General features: G+C 49.3%; 1 protein-coding gene across 1 annotated transcript in view; it reads right to left on the reverse strand.

Moving 5' to 3' along the window:
• The window catches only part of Srrm3 (serine/arginine repetitive matrix 3), a 68,814-nt gene that overhangs the window by 29,879 nt on the left and 20,632 nt on the right, over nucleotides 1-18,303 (reverse strand). The window contains exons 2-3 of the mRNA XM_051161312.1: nucleotides 7,525-7,780; nucleotides 3,823-3,924 (exon numbers count right to left, since the gene is read on the reverse strand). Coding sequence (XP_051017269.1) covers nucleotides 3,823-3,924; nucleotides 7,525-7,757 — 335 coding nt within the window. The 5' untranslated portion in view covers nucleotides 7,758-7,780. The remainder of the gene's footprint in view (nucleotides 1-3,822; nucleotides 3,925-7,524; nucleotides 7,781-18,303) is intronic.

The following is an 18,303-nucleotide window of genomic DNA, read 5'->3' on the forward strand; positions in this document are numbered from 1 at the left end:
AAGTCAAAGACCATCGAGCATAGCAGGAATGTGTGTTTGCTGTGGGCCAGCTCTTAATCCTCAAATTTATGTTTGTTTATGTTTTTCTCTTGCTGGGGGACAGAAACCAGAGTTTCCTGCATGCTATCCATGGGATGTACAGCTGAGCCACACCTTCAGAGCCTTACTGGGGTGAGGAGGTGGATTCCAGGCAAGTACTCCACAGCCGGTTCATACTCCAGCCCTTCGCTGGGGGATTCTAGGCGAGTGCTTTACCACTGGGCTAGCCTCCAGGCCCAACAAGCCTATGAGGTGGGTATCGGTACCTGCATTTTAACTGTAATGGTAAGAAGAGTCAGAGAAGGTCAGGGTCTGCCCAAGTCATACAGCCGGGGTTGTGGTGCAGCAGGGATCCAGAGACCAGGATGTTCACTTTGGACTTAGAGATTTTGACAGATGGATGGAGCATCTATTTCTCTTCCCTACACACCAAAGATGTGAAAAGTGGCCCAGACGCTGGGTCCCTAGGAAGGTGTGTGGCCAAACAGTAGTGGCAATGCCTTTCTCATCCTTGTCCTTTAGCAATAGTGGGCCTCAGACTCAACAACAAACTCGCTTTCAGCACCACGGACAGCTGACAGTCTTTGGGCGGCTCTGCACATCTTGGTGTGTGTGGCTGTTGCAGTTCTATTATTAATGCCTTTATCACTGTTTTATGTGCGAGCATGTGTGGGGTTTGTGTACACGTGTGGGTGGGTGCTGGTGCCCGTGTGCACGAGCGCAGTGGTAGGAGGAGGACAACGGTGTCTTGCTCTATCACTCTGTCTTTTCTTGAGTCAGAACCTCTCACTGAGCCTGGAGCTAAGTTGGCAGCCAGCAAGGCCCCCAGAGAACCTCATGTCTCTATCACCCATAGCACTGAACTTCTGATTCCCCTACCTCTTGCCTCCCAGGTGCTGGGATTACAAGCATGTGCCATCACACCCAGTGTCTTTAATAAGGCCTTTATAGGCACCTTGCTAGAAGGCGTTTGGTTCGACCCCATCATTACACGAATGATGAAACTGAAGGTTTGCGCAAAAATTGGGGGAACTACACTGTATCCAGGAACACAGGTAAAACCAATAATGACTGCGTTGTCAGGCTGGGGGTGAAAGTCAAGTGAACTGAACACATGTTTGCCTAACATGTACAAGGCCCTGCATTCCACTCCGGCATTGCATAAACCAAGGGTGGTGGTGCACACTCACAATTCCAACACCCTGGAGGTGGAGGCACGAGGATCCTAAGTTCAGAGTCAGGCTGGAAAGATGGCTCAGTGGTGAAGAGCACTTGCTGTTCTTGCACTGAGGCCGAGTTTGGTTCCCAGCATTTGCGTCAAATGACTCACAGCCACTGGCAACTGCAGTTTCAGGGGGATCTGATGCTCCCTCTGGCTTCCTTGGGTATCGGTACATGATCGTAGCTGTGCATGCTTGCTCTCTCTTACTCTTGGAGATAGGCTCTCACTATGTAGCTCTGGCTATCCTGGAACTCACTAGGTAGACCAGATAGACCTTGCCCTCCTGCATCTGCCTCCTGAGTGCTGGGGTTAAAAGCATGTGCCACTGTGCCCAGCTGTAGTAGTAGTAGTAGTGGTGGTGGTAGGAATAATAATAATAATAATAATAATAATAATAATAATAATAATAATAATAATAAGTTCAAGGTCAAGCCAGGCCTTTCAAGACAAAGAAATCCTGTCTTGAATAAACCCCAGCCCTCCCAAAAAAGAAGTTTAAGGTCATCTTCAACTACATAGCAAATTTCAGGCAATCTTGGGATACATGTCACACACATACAAAGTCACTCTGTTTTATTTGCTTGCTTGTTTTTCAAGACAGGGTTTCTTTGTGTAACAGCCTTGGCCATCTTGGAACTCACTGTGGACCAGGCTGGCCTTGAACTCACAGAGATCCGCCTGCCTCTGCTTCTCTAGTGCTAGGATTAAAGGAAGGCTTGTGGTGCCACCCCTCCCCTGCGTCAGAAACCATTTAACAATATTTGTTATTTATATTGATGTGTATAAGTGTGTGTGTGCATGCGTGCATGTGCACACACATGTGTACAAACATATGCCACATGTGTGCAGGTGCTTGAGACTAGCAGGGGGCATTGGATGTCCTAGAGTTGGAGTTATGGGCAGTTGTGAGCAGCTTAACACGGAAACAGGAAACAGAACTCTAATCCACAAGAGCAGTTATGGCTCCCAACTGCTGAACCGTTTCTCCAGCCTCTGAGCTCTGCCTTCTTTTGGTGACCCACTGTGTTTCATTAATGTTGCAAACAGTACCACGGCCGAGGAGTTATTTACAGAATAACTTAACAGTGGCCAACCCATTAAAGAAAATGCCCCCTCAACCCACCACATGACCAGCAAGATGAGTGAACACCCTTGCTGCCAACTCCGATGACATCAGTTCAATCTGCGCCATCCACCTAGTGGAAGGAGAAAACTCACTCCCAGAAGTTGTCCTCTGACCTCCACACACACACCCTGGCATGCATGTACACTCTCACACACATGCACTCACTTTGTAGACCAGGCTGGCCTCGAACTCACAGTGCTCCACCTGCCTCTGTCTCCCCAAGTGCTGAGATCACAGGTGTGTGCCACCACACCTGGCTAAGTAAATAAATATTAAACCAAAAAAAGATCTCTCTCTTCTCTAGCAACTTTTAACTATTCATAGAGCCTTGGAGAGGTTTTCTTTTTTGAGACAGAGCCTTTTTATATATCCCAGGCTGGTCTGGAACTCACTACAGTATCATTGATTAGGTTTTTGGGGAACAATAGTGAACAGAAGTTTGGGGACTCAGGAAGGTCTCTATCTGCTGTGAGAAGGACCAGGAGCCTTTCCTCCCCCTGCCTCAGTGCTGGGTAGGGAATGGACCACTAGCAAGGGGACACCCTCTGAAAGTGTCCTGTAGGATTTGCTGAGTCCATTGCCAGGCTGGGCTACCCTTTGCCATCTCTCCAATTCAGCCTGCTTTGTTTTCTACACTTTTGTTTTGTTTTGATTTTTGTTTTTTGTTTTTCGAGACAAGGTTTTTCTGTGTAGCCTTGACTGTCCTGGACTCAATCTGTAGACCAGGCTGGCCTCAAACTCAGAGATCTACCTGCCTCTGCCTCCCGAGTGCTGGGATTAAAGGAGTGCGCCACCACGCCCAGCAGTCTACACATTTTTTTTCTTCCCATGTTGGGGCTTGAATTTAGGGCCTCCAGCATGCTAGGCGAGTGCTCTAACGCTGAGCCCCAGCCCCACACTGGAGGGTTCAAGGCAAACACTACACCAGTACACCACACCTGCAGCGCCTCACTGGGGGATTCTAGGCAGGTGCTCTACCGCTGAGTCACACGTTAGCCGTTCACTTGTGTATTCTAGGCAGGTGTTCTACTGCCGAGCCACGCCCTCAGCCCGTTGACATTGGGTTTCTACAATCTAGGGTACATCATATACTTATTCTAGAGTTCATTTTACAGGTGGGATTAACCAACCCACAGACTAACTTGTAGTTTGCCTATGGTCACACTGTCAGTCAGTGACAATACTGAACATTCTGAAGTCTCCTGGCTTGTAGCCCATAGTCAGGACCTGGGTGGGCAGCAAATGATCCTTAAGGATCCTCAGTTGTCTGTATCTTGTTCTCTGGGCCAGTCCGTGGCCTTCAGTGGGCAGGATCCACGGTCTCTCCTTCACTCACACCAGCCCCTAATGATACATCTGGGACCAGCCCCCTCCCCCCAGGCACCCCACATCTCACGCTGCACCCTCCCTTGCCGCCACTCAGGCTAATACTCACATGTGGGCCCCAGGTCGGTCTTCCCTGGTCAGTACTCCCTCCTTCTCCATCAGCATCTGCCGGAAAGTCCCCACCTTCTGCCGGATCTCCTCCTCCGAGTACCTGTGGGGCACAGGGAGCATGAGGGCCTCGCAGCCAAGTCTGGGTCACTCCTTTAGCTCATTCCCAGCTGCTCTCCTGGCCTTGGTCACAGCGCATGCGCCAGTTGGCAACTGCTTTTTAAAAATTCTCTCTCAATGTATCCTCTCCCTGCCCATCTTCCTCCTGTCCTCTTCTATCTCTGTATTTTATATTTCTCTGTCTCTGTCTCTCTGTCTCTGTCTCCGTCTCTGTCTGTCTCTGTCTCTCTGTCTATCTCTCTGTGTCTGTCTGTCTGTCTGTCTGTCTGTCTCTGTTTGCTATGTAGCCCAGGCTAGCCTGTAATTCACTTGTAATCCAAGCAGCTGCTCTCTACCCTTTAATATCAGTGCCACAGCATCCCAGTGTTGGAAGCACAGGCTGCCCCTCGTGGCTATGCACACACGGGTCATGTCTGATGTGGCACTAACAGGTCTGCAGCTGTTAGTGAATGAATCTTGGGTCATGAGCTGCAAGGTTTTCATTCTTCTGACTGGTTTTGTTTTTGTTTTTTTGTTTTTTGAGACAGGGTCTCTCTGTGGAGCCCTGGCTGTCTTGGAACTCACTCTAAAGACGAGGCTGGCCTCGAGCTCACAGAGAGGGCTTTCATTCTTTAGAATGGGAAACATGGCTTTAACACGAAGACTTGACTCACTGTGTGTTGATGGAATGATGGATAGCCCCTAACAGGGAGGGTGTCGGCATCTGCACTTCCATAGTAACCTATACCTCCTGGGTCCTGACAGCGGTTCATGCTCTAGTAATTATCTGCTAACTTGTCTGTGTTTTGCATGCATTGTCTCAGAGTTTCTTAGAGTGGAAGTCTTAACACACACACACACACACACACACACACACACACACACACTCTCTCTCTCTCTCTCTCTCTCTCTCTCTCTCTCTCTCTCTTCCCTCCCTCCCCCCTCTTTGTCTTTAATGTCCCCAGGACCTGCTACTCTGTCTGCCTTGCTTGTTATGGCATCCAAAACATAAATGTTCAGGTTTTTTCTTTAAATGTGTGTGTGTGTAGCAGGGCATGGTAGCATATGCCTGTAATCCCAGCACTTGCTTGGCAGGGGCAGATGGATCTCTGTGAGTTCAAGGACAGCCTGGTCTACAAAGTGAGTCCAGGACAGCCAAGGCTACACAGAGAAACCCTGTCTCAAAAAATAAACAAACAAAAAATGTGTTTCTGTGTCTGAATGTATGTACGCCTGTGTGTGCAGGTGCCCACAGACGCCAGAAGATGGCGCTAGACCTCTTGGAGCTGGCGTTACAGGCATTTGTAAGTCTCTGAAGCGCAGGTTCTGAATTCTCTCTTCATGACTGAGCATCAGGTGTTTTGTTTGTTTGTTTTTGTTTTTTGAGACATGGTCTCAATATGTAGCTCTGGCTGTCCTGCAACTCACTATGTAGACCAGGCTGGTCTTGAGTTATCAGAGATCCACCTAGCTCTGTCTTCTCCTCCTCCTCCTTCTTCTTCTTCACAGGGGACGGGGGCGGGGGGAGAAGGGGGGTCAGGCATGATTGCCTTTAATTCCAGCACTCAGAAAGCAGAGGCAGGAGGATCTCTTAGTTTGAGGCTAGTGTGGTCTACATAGTAAGTTCCAGGTTAGCCAGGGCTACATAGTAAGACCTTGTCTCTAAATTGTTATTACTCAATATGTATGTATGTATGCATGCATGTGTGTGCACCCATGTGTGTGCATGTGCACTCCCATGTCTTTGTGTGCATGTGTTCATGATCAAGTGTGTATGTACATGTACATGCGTGAGTGGGTGTGTGTGTGTGATTGAGGACAGGAATAATTTCTGAGCCCAGTGCCATCCATTTCAGTGACTAGATTAAGGGGGAAATCTCAGTTTGCAGTGTCCTGATGACTTTGCAGAAGCTGCAGGAAGCCTGGCCACTTAGAAGGACTCCTGTGTTTTCTTTTCTTTTTTGTGGGGGTCTAGGGGAACGTTCGAGACAGGGTTTCTCTGTGTAGCCTTGGCTGTCCTGGACTCACTTTGTAGACCAGGCTGGCCTTGAGCTCACAGAGATCCATCTGCCTCTGCCTCCAGAGTGCTGGGTTTAACGGCGTGCGCCACCACTCCTGGCGGCCCCTGTGTTTTCTTGCCTGACTGATTAGCTTGCCACCTCTATCCGTTTTATAGATCGTGGAAACTGAGGCCTGGAGTTGTCACTTATATCTGTATGTCTTTATGGTTCTGGACATTGGGCATATCTAGGGCGTGGTGAATGAATCCTGTGGCTTCTGCGAGTTGGAGCCTAATCTTGAGCATCTGAGATGGCTTCTGGTTTGTCTGAACTAAGGAGTGCATGAAAGGCAGGCTGGGCTTGTGGCTCCACTTAGCTGGTCCAGACCCCACTTCCTTGCTGGGTGAGGCTGCTGGCTCCTGGTGCTCTTCAGACTCAGCACCAAGCTCCAACCCAGGCTCCCAGGTCTCCCGGGACATCCCAACCCTATTCCAGCCCCGCCCACACCAGCACTGCAGACTAAGATTGGCCTTCAATCGGTCTCATCAGACATGGGACCCGCCACAAGCCTGATCAGGTCCCGGCTACGTCCCAGACTTGCTTCTTGATCCACTCATTCTATGCCAGGCCAAGTCCTGGTCTCTGCCACGCCCCACCCTGCTGCTCCAATATCCGGGTCACAGCTCCACCACATCCAGGTCAGGTCCCCTAAATTAGACCAGCCATGTCCCGCAGCCCCCCACCCTCTGTTGGTGGACCAAACTCCAGAGTGCAGCCCAAACATTCCCATCCCTACCCTGGTTCCATTCTACCCGGTCCCCACCCTATGTTGCCCAGCTCTACTCCAGTGCTGCCACACTAAGTCCCTGGGCACAACTTTATTACTGCCAAGTTCACAAATCACACCCTTCCTTGTCCTGGCCCCACCACATCACACTCTAGCCACAGTCCCTTCCAAGTCTCCCGCTAACAGTTTTAGCACTCTTCCAGGGGGCAAAGCTTGACCATTACCCGCCCACGCCCTCCCTCGCCGGGATGGTTTAGCCGCACCCCTTACTCAGCCCTTCCTCACCAAGCTCCAGAGCACAGAACAGCCACGCCTCCTCACCTCCGCCCACACCCTTGCTCGGGCTTATTCCTACCTTAGACCCAAGCCAGACACTGCCTAGCCCTCCCCTCCCTCTGCACCCAGCCTCTTGGCACGCCGGACCATTACTTAGTTAGAGCCCGTGCGTAGACTGGCATTGCCCATCACAACCACTTAACAATCATACTCCCTTGCCTGGCCCTGCCCTTGCTCAGAGCACATCCCAACCACGCCCCTACTCAGACTTCTCACCAGTTAGTCTCCATCCTGGCCCCGCCCCATCCTGCTGATACCTCCTACTATATCCGACCACGCCCCTGTCTGTCTCTGCCCCACCGTGCTGCACCAGGACCCAGAACATAGCATAACCAGGGCTCTACCCCCTCCTTGCCCTAGCCACGCCCGCCATGCCCGCGCCACGCCTCTGGCAGATTTCCCCACCAAGTCCTGAATGTTGCCTGACCTCGCTCCACCCACTTCACCCCTGGCCCCGCCCCTCCGGTCACGCCCCACTCACCCCTGTTCTTCCATCATCTCCTGCAGTTCCATGCATTTGAGCTCTACACGCCGCTTGCGTTCGTGGTCCAGGATCTCCCGGTGTGCGCGCTTCACCAAGCTGGGTTCGGCGGCGCGCAGCTCCTCCTCCGCGCGTGGCCAGGCTCCGGACGAGGCGCCGGGCTGCGGGAAGCCATTGGCGGCGTCGGGCGGGGATGGCATGCCGGTAGCCCCGTTGTTCACAGTGGAGGACATGACACAGGTCCTCGATGGTCGGCCTTGAGGGACAGGCAAAACACAAGGTGGTCATCTCTCAGCCATCGGCTAAGATCTCTCTCTATATGACTTAATCCTGGAAGTTTAGGGCCCACGCCCTCGGGCCTCTAATCCGCTTGCTCTAACGCTGTGGAGGTAGGAGCGGGTGACAGCTTGGCACCGTCACTTCAGGATATGGAATATATTCCACGCTAATATTTCCCATTCTGTAAAGTGGGTGGGTGCAGGCCAGATCCTTTTGTTTTGTTTGCGTTTCCTTCATTATTTTCTTAGACCAGGTCTCCTATATAGCCTAGGCTGGCCTCCAGCTCGCTATGCAGTCAAGTGTGACCTTAAACTTCTGCTCCTCCTGTCTCTCTCTGTCTCTTAAGTGCTGAGATTGCAGGCATGCACCATTACACAGGTTTAGGCTGGGGATAGTACCCCCAGGACTTTGTGCGCGCTAGGCAAGCGCTCTACCCACTGTGCTCCAGCCCCTCCAGCCCCAGCTGATTTTAAAGAAGATCTTATATGGAGCCTGTGAGTTGGCTCAGCAGGCATAAAGGCACTTGCTGCCAAGCCTGATGGCTAGAGTTCAGAGCTCAGAAAGTACGCCTTGGAAGGAGAACCAACTCTTGCAAATTGTCCTTTGACCTCCACATACCTGAACTCATGCACACAACCCAGCATATAAATGAACCCAAAAGGTGGTTTTTTGTTTTGCTTGATGACAGCATTGGGGAGTCAGAAACAGGCAGATCTCTGAGTTGGGGGCCAGCTTGGTCTACAAAGAGAGTTCCAGGACGGTCAGGGCTACACAGAGAAACTCTGTCTCAAAAAGAAACAAAATTTAAAAAGATATTAAGAAAATTCCCTTCTTTCTTTCTTCCTTCCTTCCTTCCTTTCTCCCCCCCTTCCTCCTCCTCCTTCTGGTTTTTTGAGACAAAGTTTCTCTGTGTGTAGCCCTGGCTGTCCTGGAACTCACTTTGTAGACCAGGCTGGCCTCGAATTTACAGATATCTGCCTGCTTCTGCCTACCAAATGCTGTGTGCCACCATGCCCAGGCTAAGACTTACTCTTTTTATGTGTGAGAGTTTTGCCTGCATGTATGTATATATACCACATATGTGCTTGGTGCCTGAGGAGGTCAGAAAAAGATATCGGATTCCCTGGAACTGGGCTTATGGGTAGTTGTGAGTCACCATGTGGGAGCTGGGAATCGAACCTGGGTCCTCTGCAAGAACAACAGACAAGTTCTCTTGACCACTGGGCCATCCCTCCAGCACAACTAAAGCTGTTTTGTTTGCTTGCAGTGCTGGAATTCAAACTCAGGGCCTGGTACCTGCCAGGTAAAATACCTAACATCTATGTGGCATCTCCAGCCATGAGCCTCAGTTTAAACTGGTCATAGCCCAGGGAGCTGTTCTGGCTTTGTTCCGTGGATTTCTAGCTTCCAGTCTGCAGTTCTGCAGAAATGGGGGTGTCTCCAGGTTCCATTCCCTTCCTGCTCTGCGTGCAGCTTCAGTCTACACAGCATCTGGCTAACTTTTTCAAAGCTAACTTTGTAGGGGTTACCTCTTCTTTGTTCTGGAAGTACTGCCTCCAAGGACTGTCTAAGGTGACATGAAAAATTAGCTTTCCAGGCAGCCATGTCCTCTTGTGAGCTAGGGGTAGAGTGGAAGTCAGCATGGTTAGGAGGCAAGAAGCCTTGGCACTGTGGCACACACAGACACACAGAGACACAGACACAGACACACACACACACACACACACACACACGACCTCTATCTTAACAGAGGGAACTGCCTCCTAAGCTATTTCCGGGTCCTTTCTCCAAGGCTCTGCTAGTTGCTAAGCAACCGAAGGCCTCATTCTCAGGGTGTGGGATGTGAAGGATAGAGGGAAGGGTGGGGCATGTATAGATTGGAGCCACCTCAGCACCACTCTTCCCTCTCACCCCACTGGGGATGAAATTCAGGGCTTTGCACATGCCAGACTAGCACTGTACCAACCGAGCTAAAACCTCAGCCCCAATGGGCTTCTTTAAAAATGACCTGGCCAAGCCAGGCATAGTGGCTTACGCCTTTAATCCCAGCACTCAGGGAGACAGAGGCAGGTGGATTGCTGTGAGTTTGAGGCCACCTTGGTCTACAAAGCGAGTCCAGGACAGGCAAGGCGACATAGAGAAACTCTGTCTCAAAAAAAAAAAAAAAAAAAGACTTTGACAATTGTCCTGGACAGATCTCTCACCAACAGGGTTCTAGGCCAGGCTTCTCCACCATTTGCTGTGTGACCCTGAGGATATTACTGTCCGTCTCTGAGCCTCCAATTTCCAACTGTGGCTAGGAGCACCGTGCACGTTTCTCAGGAGAGGCGAGTTCCTGGGGACTTAGAGAAGGAAGCTGCCTGTAATGGGTTTAGTTGTCAATTTGACATAATCGGATATAATCTAGAATCGCCTGGGAAAGGAGCCTCAGTGAGGGACTGTCTGGTTTAAGGTGGCCTGTAGGCGAGCATGCCTGTTGGGGGTTGTCTTGATTACATTCATCGAAGTGGCAAGAAGTGTCCACTGTGGGTAACATCTTTTCCTAGGTAGGGAATCCCCAAACTGTTTATGAGTGGACAGTGCGAGCTGAGCGCTGGCACTGACTGTGTGTGTTCATTCACTGCTGTCTGCTCTTGGCTGTGAATATGATGTGACCAGTTGCTTCAAGTCCCTAACATCACAACTTCCCTGAAGCGAAAGGATTGTGACATTGAGTTGTGAGCCAAATAAACTCTTTCCTGCTTGAGTTTCTTCCATCAGAGTGATGCTTTTTGGGCAGGGCCTCACTATGGAGCTCTGACCTGGACCTTGCTTATGTAGACCAGGCTGGCCTCAAATCTAGAGATCTGCCTGCCTGTGCCTCCTGGGTGCTGGGATTAAAAGCGTGCGCCACAACTTCTGGCCCTCGTCAGAGAATTTTTATCACAGAAACAAATTAAGATGCTATCCCAATCCTTCTCTCTTCATTCTGAACCTTGTCATGGAATAGGCCTAAACCTCAAACCCAGTTGTGCTCAGTTACACACACACACACACACACACACACACACACACACACACACACACACTCCTTACCCACCTATATAACACACCCCTCACTTTGACCCCTCACCTCTCTCCTCCCTATGGGTCCTCTCTGTCACTTATACTCTTCCCCTGACATTGTCTCCATCTCCTGGCCTCCCCTCAGAACCCCATCTTCCACGAACAACCTGGAAGTTCAGCCCAGGACCACACAGCCTCAGTCATGTCTTGGGTTAGAGTCAAGGCACCCTATTATGTTGGTGTGTCGCTGTGACACAGCCCTGCCTCATGGTCTAGTCACATTTATCTTCTTTCCTCTCTCTTACCTCCAGGCCTGCCAACCTGCAGCCCACTCTCCCATCATGCTCTTTGGTTTTTGAAATGGAGTCTTACGCCATAGTCCACAATGATCTTGAACTACCGTGTCTCCCTGGTTGGCCACCAATTCACTTTCCTCCTCCCTCAGCCTCCCCAGTGCTACAATTTCATGCTTTAGCTGCCATGCCTGGTTCCCCAGATGTCCTCCCCCAAACTCCTAGTCAGTACTCACAGGGACTATCAACTTTAAGAAGCCTTTCTTTATCCTGCTGGCTGGTGTCACCTTGCCCAATCTCTTGTCACTTGCTGCTCACACTGTGGATTTACAGTAACCTTGGAACTTCTTCTTCTTTTTCTTTTTTTTTTAAAAAGATTTATTTATTATGTATATAGTATTCTGCCTGCGTGCCAGAAGAGGGCAGCATATCTCATTATATGATGGTTGTGAGCCACGATGTGGTTGCTGGGAATTGAACTCAGGACCTTTGGAAGAGGACCTTTGGAAGAGCAGCCAGTGCTCTTAACCTCTGAGCCATCTCTCCAGCCCAACCTTGGAACTTCTGAATCCTACTGTCAGCCGAGTACCTACATAAGTGGAGCTCAAGAAGCAGGACTGGAACAAATCAAAGACCATCACAAAAGGTTGGTGGGACAGGACCATATGGCGGCCAGTCCTGTTGTCTCTACACTCTCTCCTTGTTCTGTCTTCTCCTTAAATTATTTTTGCCTATGCTGGGAATGGAATCCAGGGTTTTCCTCATGCTTGGTAAGCTATTTACTGCTGAGCCACACCCCAGCCCCTCACTGGGGGATTCTAGGCAGGTGCTCTACCACTGAGCCACACCCCAGCCCCTCACTGGGGGATTCTAGGCAGGTGCTCTACCACTGAGCCACACCCCAGCCCCTCACTGGGGGATTCTAGGCAGGTGCTCTACCACTGAGCCACACCCCCAACCCCTCACTGGGGGATTCTAGGCAGGTGCTCTACCACTGAGCCACACCCCCAACTCCTCACTGGGGGATTCTAGGCAGGTGCTCTACCACTGAGCCACACCCCCAACCCCTCACTGGGGGATTCTAGGCAGGTGCTCTACCACTGAACCACACCCCAGTCCCTCACTGGGGGACTCTAGGCAGGTGCTCTACCACTGGGCCACACCCCAGCCCCTCACTGGGGGACTCTAGGCAGGTGCTCTACCACTGAGCCACACCCCAGCCCCTCACTGGGGGATTCTAGGCAGCTGCTCTACCACTGGGCCACACCCCGGCCCCTCACTGGGGGATTCTAGGCAGGTGCTCTACCACTGAGCCACACCCCGGCCCCTCACTGGGGGATTCTAGGCAGGTGCTCTACTACTGAGCCACACCCTAGCCCCTCATTGGGGGACTCTAGGCAGGTGCTCCACCATTGGGCTACACTGCCATCTTGAAACTTCATCTTTTGCCACATTCTATCCTAAACCAGTCTCCAGCCCCCAACTCCACCATTTGGCCTTTTGCTCAGGTAGCTCAACTGGGTTACATTCTCCGTTCTTCTCTTTTCCACCCAGGGAGCTTCTGTTCACCCTCTGGAGTCCAGCCCAGATGTTCCGTCCCTCTGGAAGTCTTGCTCTAGGTAAGAAGTTTGAATCACTTCCCCACTGTTTTGACCCACACGTCTGATGTGACATTGGAACACTGAAGTTCAATGCATTTGTGTCTGGCTACCATGCCTGGCTGTGAACTCTTGTAACTGCAGGGCACTGCCCTAGATTCTCAGAGCGGATCCCACACTCATAATGCAGGAGGGTCCTGAAAGCTGTAGAGAGAAACTTTTGTGGCTTCAGTCCCTGGGAATGTATCTTTCCTTTTATCTCTTTTTGGAGGGTTGAGGTGCTCGAGACCGAGTCTTGCTCTGTAGCCCTAATGGGTCTGAAATCCTGTTTGGAATCCAGGTTGGCCAACTTCCACTGATCATCCTGCCTGCCTCACCCTCCCATGTGCGGGGAGGACAGGCATGGTCCGTTGCGCCTGATTGACAGACATAGTCACACCCCCTCTGCAATGGCGTCTCATGTAGTTCAGACTGCCCTTAAAATCATGTGTAGCTGAGGGTGACTCTGAACTTCTCGTTCTCCTTCCTCTGCATCCTGCGTGCTGGGATTATAGGCGTGTACCACCATGCCAGATCGACATCATCTTTTACAACGTCACATGAGACTCACAAGGGCAAGGTCGCACAGTGATGACATAAGCTAAAACACCTTCAATAGTCCTGACCCTAAAATCTATGATGTGCAACTTTTTTTCTTTTTTTTTAAAATGAGATTAGGTTTCTCTGTGTAGCCTTGGCTTTGTAGATCAGGCTGGCCTCCAACTCACAGTGATCCACCTGCCTCTGCCACTCTGGAGTGCTGGGATTAAAGGCCTGTGCCACCAAGCCTGGCCAGAGATGTGCAACTTTTAAAGGGAGTCAACATGACCTTTATACCTAGAATCATGTGATGGACCTCAGTATAAACATAGAGACACTAAAAACACTGTTTAGAATCACCTACAGGGTGCCAAGATGACTCAGTAGGTAAAGTGCTTGCTGCCAGACAGATGCTCTGACTTTGAGCCTTGGTACAGACATGGTAGAAGGAGAAAGCCTGCACTGCTCTCAAACTGTCCTCTGACCTCCACGTGTGCACTGTGGCTTGTGTGCATGGGCACAGGCACACACAACTTAGATGAACTCAAAACGGAGAATAACCCATGAACTATATGAGTAAGGTCTACATAAAACATAAATAGCTGGGCATGGTGGTGCAGGTCTTTAATCTCAGTTTAGGAGGCTAAGGCAGGAAGCTTGTAGGTTTGAGGCCAGTGTGGACTACCTAAGTACATAAGACTACACGGCTTGTCTCAAGCAAGCAAATACTCTACCAACTGTGCTTGGCAATAACCCAGTGGGCAGAGTGCTTGCTTCCCAAGGCATGACAGCCTGAGTTGGATTCCAGAAATCATATAAAATGACAAGTGTATTGGTACGTACTCCACCTCATGGGGAAGGTAGAGGCAGGTGGATCTCTGGAGTTCACTGGCTTACTTGATGAGCTCCAGGTGAGAGACCCTTTCTCAGAAAACCAAAACTGATCCAACCAATCAACCAAAAAAACAACAACTAACCAACCAACCAAACCAAAATGGACAATGCCTAAGAAATGACACAAAAGGCACATGTGGCTTCCATTACACATGTATGTATGCACACACACACACACACACACACACACACACACACACACACACACACGCACACACACACACACACACAGAGTCTCTCTCTCTTCCCAAGTCTGGGAATGGAGGTGTGGCTTGGTTGGTATAGTACTTGCCTAGCATGTGTGAAACCCTGGTTCCCCAGCACCCATAGTCAAGTATTGGGGTGCACATCTGTCATTTTACCACTTGAGAGGTAGGATCAGGAGTTCAAGGTCATCCTGTACTACCTAGTGAGTTCTAGGCCAGCCTAGGATACATGGAATACTGTCTCCAAAAAAAAAAAAAAAAAAAAAAAAAAAAAAAAAAAAAAAAAGAAAGAAAGAAAGAAAGAAAGAAAAGGAAAAAGAAAAAGGAAGATGGGTTGGGATATAGCTCAGTGGCAGAGTGCTTATGTAGTCTGCATAAGGCCCTGAGTTCAATGCTCATGCACACAAAATTCCAAAATCTGCAAAAATACAATTGAAATTGGAAGCATGTCTGGTCTCTAGCATTTCTGATAAGCAATCCAAGCCCTGTCATTTGTTCTATAATACTCAGTTGATTCACCTGTACTCAGATGTAGGTGTCTAGTGGGGGACCACAATGCTCTGTCCTTTCCCAACATGCTTGCTTAGTGAGTGGACGGACCACTAAGGTCCTGAAAATCAGATTCAGTGAAGACACGGTCTGGAAGAGCTTACAAATATAGCCACAGCCGCAAAATGACTTAACAGATGGAAACAAAGGAAGGAATGTATGAAGGTAAAAAAAGAGACTTTGAGAAACAGAAACAGCACATGTTGAACTGGGTCCCCCAACTAACTGTCTAAAATTGGAACGGGTTAGGTAGCATTTAGATTATTTAGGAAGCATTGAGTATTTTCAATACCTATACACCCAATTTAAGTCAATATGACAAAGAGGCTGCCAGAAGTCCGAGCTATCTTCAGCTACATCAACGAAAATACGATGCTGGGAGGGAGGGAGGTTAGAAGACACAGGGTGGCTAGAATCCTGGTCTTTACACAGTTGAGGGATCGCAGAGGATTCAGGTCACACCTGGCTGAGACCTCTGCTAAGAACTCTGTGAAATGTTGTCAGACTTGGCAAATAAAAACATGAGCTCCCCAAGCTAAGTGGAATTTGAATTTCATGAAGTTCGTATTTGGGACAGGCTGCTAAAAATTATTCACTGTTTCTCTGAAGTTCAGATCTAATTGGGTGTCCTATATTTTATATGTCAATCAGCTTGTGATGTATCTGGGGTTCAAATCTCTGGAGGTGAGATTATTATAGTTCCCTAGGTGATTGGTTTTCTTCCTTTCTTCCTTTCTTCTTTCTTTCTTTCTTTTTTCTTTCTTTTTGACAGAGCCTCACTGTGTAGCGAAGCATGGCCCCAGACTCTCTCTCTTAAGATAAAAAAAAAAAATTGAGACAGACTCTCATGTGCCCAGTTGTCCTTGAACTAAACACTGTAGCCAAGGATGACCTTGAACTTCTGGTCCTCCTGCCTCTATCTCCCAAGTGATAGACAGATTCCCTCCTCTCCCTCCCTGGAACTCTTGGCCTTCCTTAGACTTCCTAAGACTTCTTAGGGATTCAAACTAGGATTGTTGGAACACTGGAGTCTTCCAGTGAGGGGCCATGTGCAAAATTCTGAGTTCAATCCCCAGCACTGCAGAAAAAAGAAAAAAGAAAAAGAAAAAGAAAACAGAGTTTTTGAGATACTTGCTTCAAAGGTAGACTCTTCAGCAGGCATTACAGGTGCTGGGATTACAGGTGCAAGCCACTGCCCCTTGCTTTTCCTTCTAAGATTCAGGCATGGATGAAGGCTTGGGGAATACTACCTCAAGACCTGAAGATGCACATGATGCCTAGCAACGGGTACCAGCTGTGTGTCATTATTAGCAGTCAATGGTATTTCTTCTGTTTTGAACATGAAGGGCTTAAGGAGCTCTCGGACATCGAGGGAAGATTCTCCGAAGGCATCAATATTGGCCTAATTATGGAGTCCCATTACAGAATGAGAGCCAAGGATGTGGCCCAGTGGCTAGAGTGCTTGCTTAGCATGTAGGGAGACCTGCCTTTGCTCCTCAGTACCACGCAAGCTAAGGTGCTGTACTTGTTTCGATGCACACCTGTTATCCCCGCACTCAAAGGGTGGAGGCAGGAAGACCAGAAGTTTAAGGTCATCTTCAGAGGTACAGAGTGAGTTCAAGTGGGTTTGGGTTACATGGGACCCCACCCCCTACACCCAAACCCCTACCCCACCCCCTGCATCTCAAAACAACACAGGGGGGTAAGGGGGGGGCGGGAACCGCTAGAGTGAGCAAAGTCGTTGAGTGTTTGAGGAGGGAACATGGAGACAGAGGCCAAATCCAGGGTAGGATAGACAGACAGACTTTGGGAGAGTTTGTAGAGAGATTCCAGGCCACGCACCCCCCTCCTTCCCACTCCCCTCCCTCCCACCCCCGCTCTTTGCTGCTCTCAGCAACAGCTCTCTTCTTCCACATGCCTCCCACGAGGACTTCAGAACCACGGACAGTGCACACAGCAGCCCGGCAGGCTCAGGGGGCGGTTTTTTGTGCCCAGGCTTTTGTACCTAGGTTTTTGTGCCTTTCCCTGCCTCTGCCTGCTGAAGATTCTACCTTTGAAGCAAGTATCTCAAGACCCAGCATCTCTGCACTCTCAGACGTACATGTTTCCGTGTTTGCTTCGGCAGCACATATACCAAAATCGGGAAAATAAAGAGAAGGTTAATATGGCCCCTGCCCTGAGTTTTTAGCTCAAATTTTGTTTCCTTTTTTCTTTTTTCTGCAGTTCTGGGGATTGAACTTGGGATTTTGCACGTGGCCCCTCACTGGAAGACTACAGTGTTCCGACACCACGTCATATCCCAGGCACTGCAAACGTTAGCGTGAATTTTAGCATGGCTTCTGCCTGGGTGAGGAGGGGAAGTCATCAAGTCGTCCTGAGCTGTACTCTTTCCCTCTGTAGAATGAACCTGGTCCTTGTTACATTGTAGTTGGGTGGGATCCTTCCTTCTTTGGTTTTTATTTGTTTTTAGATTTGTTTATTATTTATACAATATTCTACCTGTATGCGCACCAGAAGAGGGCACCAGTTCTCATTATAGATGGTTGTGAGCCGCCATGTGGTCGCGGAATTGAACTCAGGACCTTTGGAAGAGCAGCCAGTGCTCTTAACCTCTGAGCCATCTCTCCAGCCCCTCCTTTGTTTTTTTTTTTTTTCCCCAGGGATAAGCTTCTGAAACAAGAAGGTAAGGATGCCGTGACCTCACCCTCTCCTCCTAGCACTACGGGAAACACCATCCAGGAAGAAGAGCAATTTTTTCTGGAATGATCAGGGAAGATGTTACCAAAATGATGATGATGATATTTAAAAGGACTCTTTGCCCAAAAAAAAAAAAAAAAAAATTAAGTGGGCGTGGCTGTAATCCGATAACTAGAGAAGCTGAGAGGTTACAAAGAGTGAAGAAACTAGGAAGGACAGCAAGTAGCCAAGAAGAGACTTGATACCCTATGAGAATATATAGGGGGACGTAATCCCCCTCAAGAACAGTCATAGGGGAGGGGAATAATGGGAAAATGGGGGGGGAAGAATGGGAGGATACAAGGGATGGGATAAACATTGAGATGTAACAAGAATAAATTAATTAAAAAAAAAAAAAAAGAGTGAAGAAACTAATACATGTATAATTTCTGTTCCAGCTAGCTTGGACACCTATAGTCCCAGCACTTGGGAGGCTGAGGCAGTAAGACCATGAGTTCAAATCCAGCCTGTGCTGTATAGTGAGTTTCAGGACAGCCTGGACTACAGAACGGTGAGACTTTGTCCGCCTCTGTCGTCAAACAAACATGCATACAATTGCTGGGACTGTAGCTCAGTCCCACGGATAAAGCCCTGGCTTGG

Source organism: Acomys russatus, chromosome 19 (genome assembly GCF_903995435.1).
Source record: "Acomys russatus chromosome 19, mAcoRus1.1, whole genome shotgun sequence".
In the NCBI taxonomy this organism is placed as follows: domain Eukaryota; kingdom Metazoa; phylum Chordata; class Mammalia; order Rodentia; family Muridae; genus Acomys; species Acomys russatus.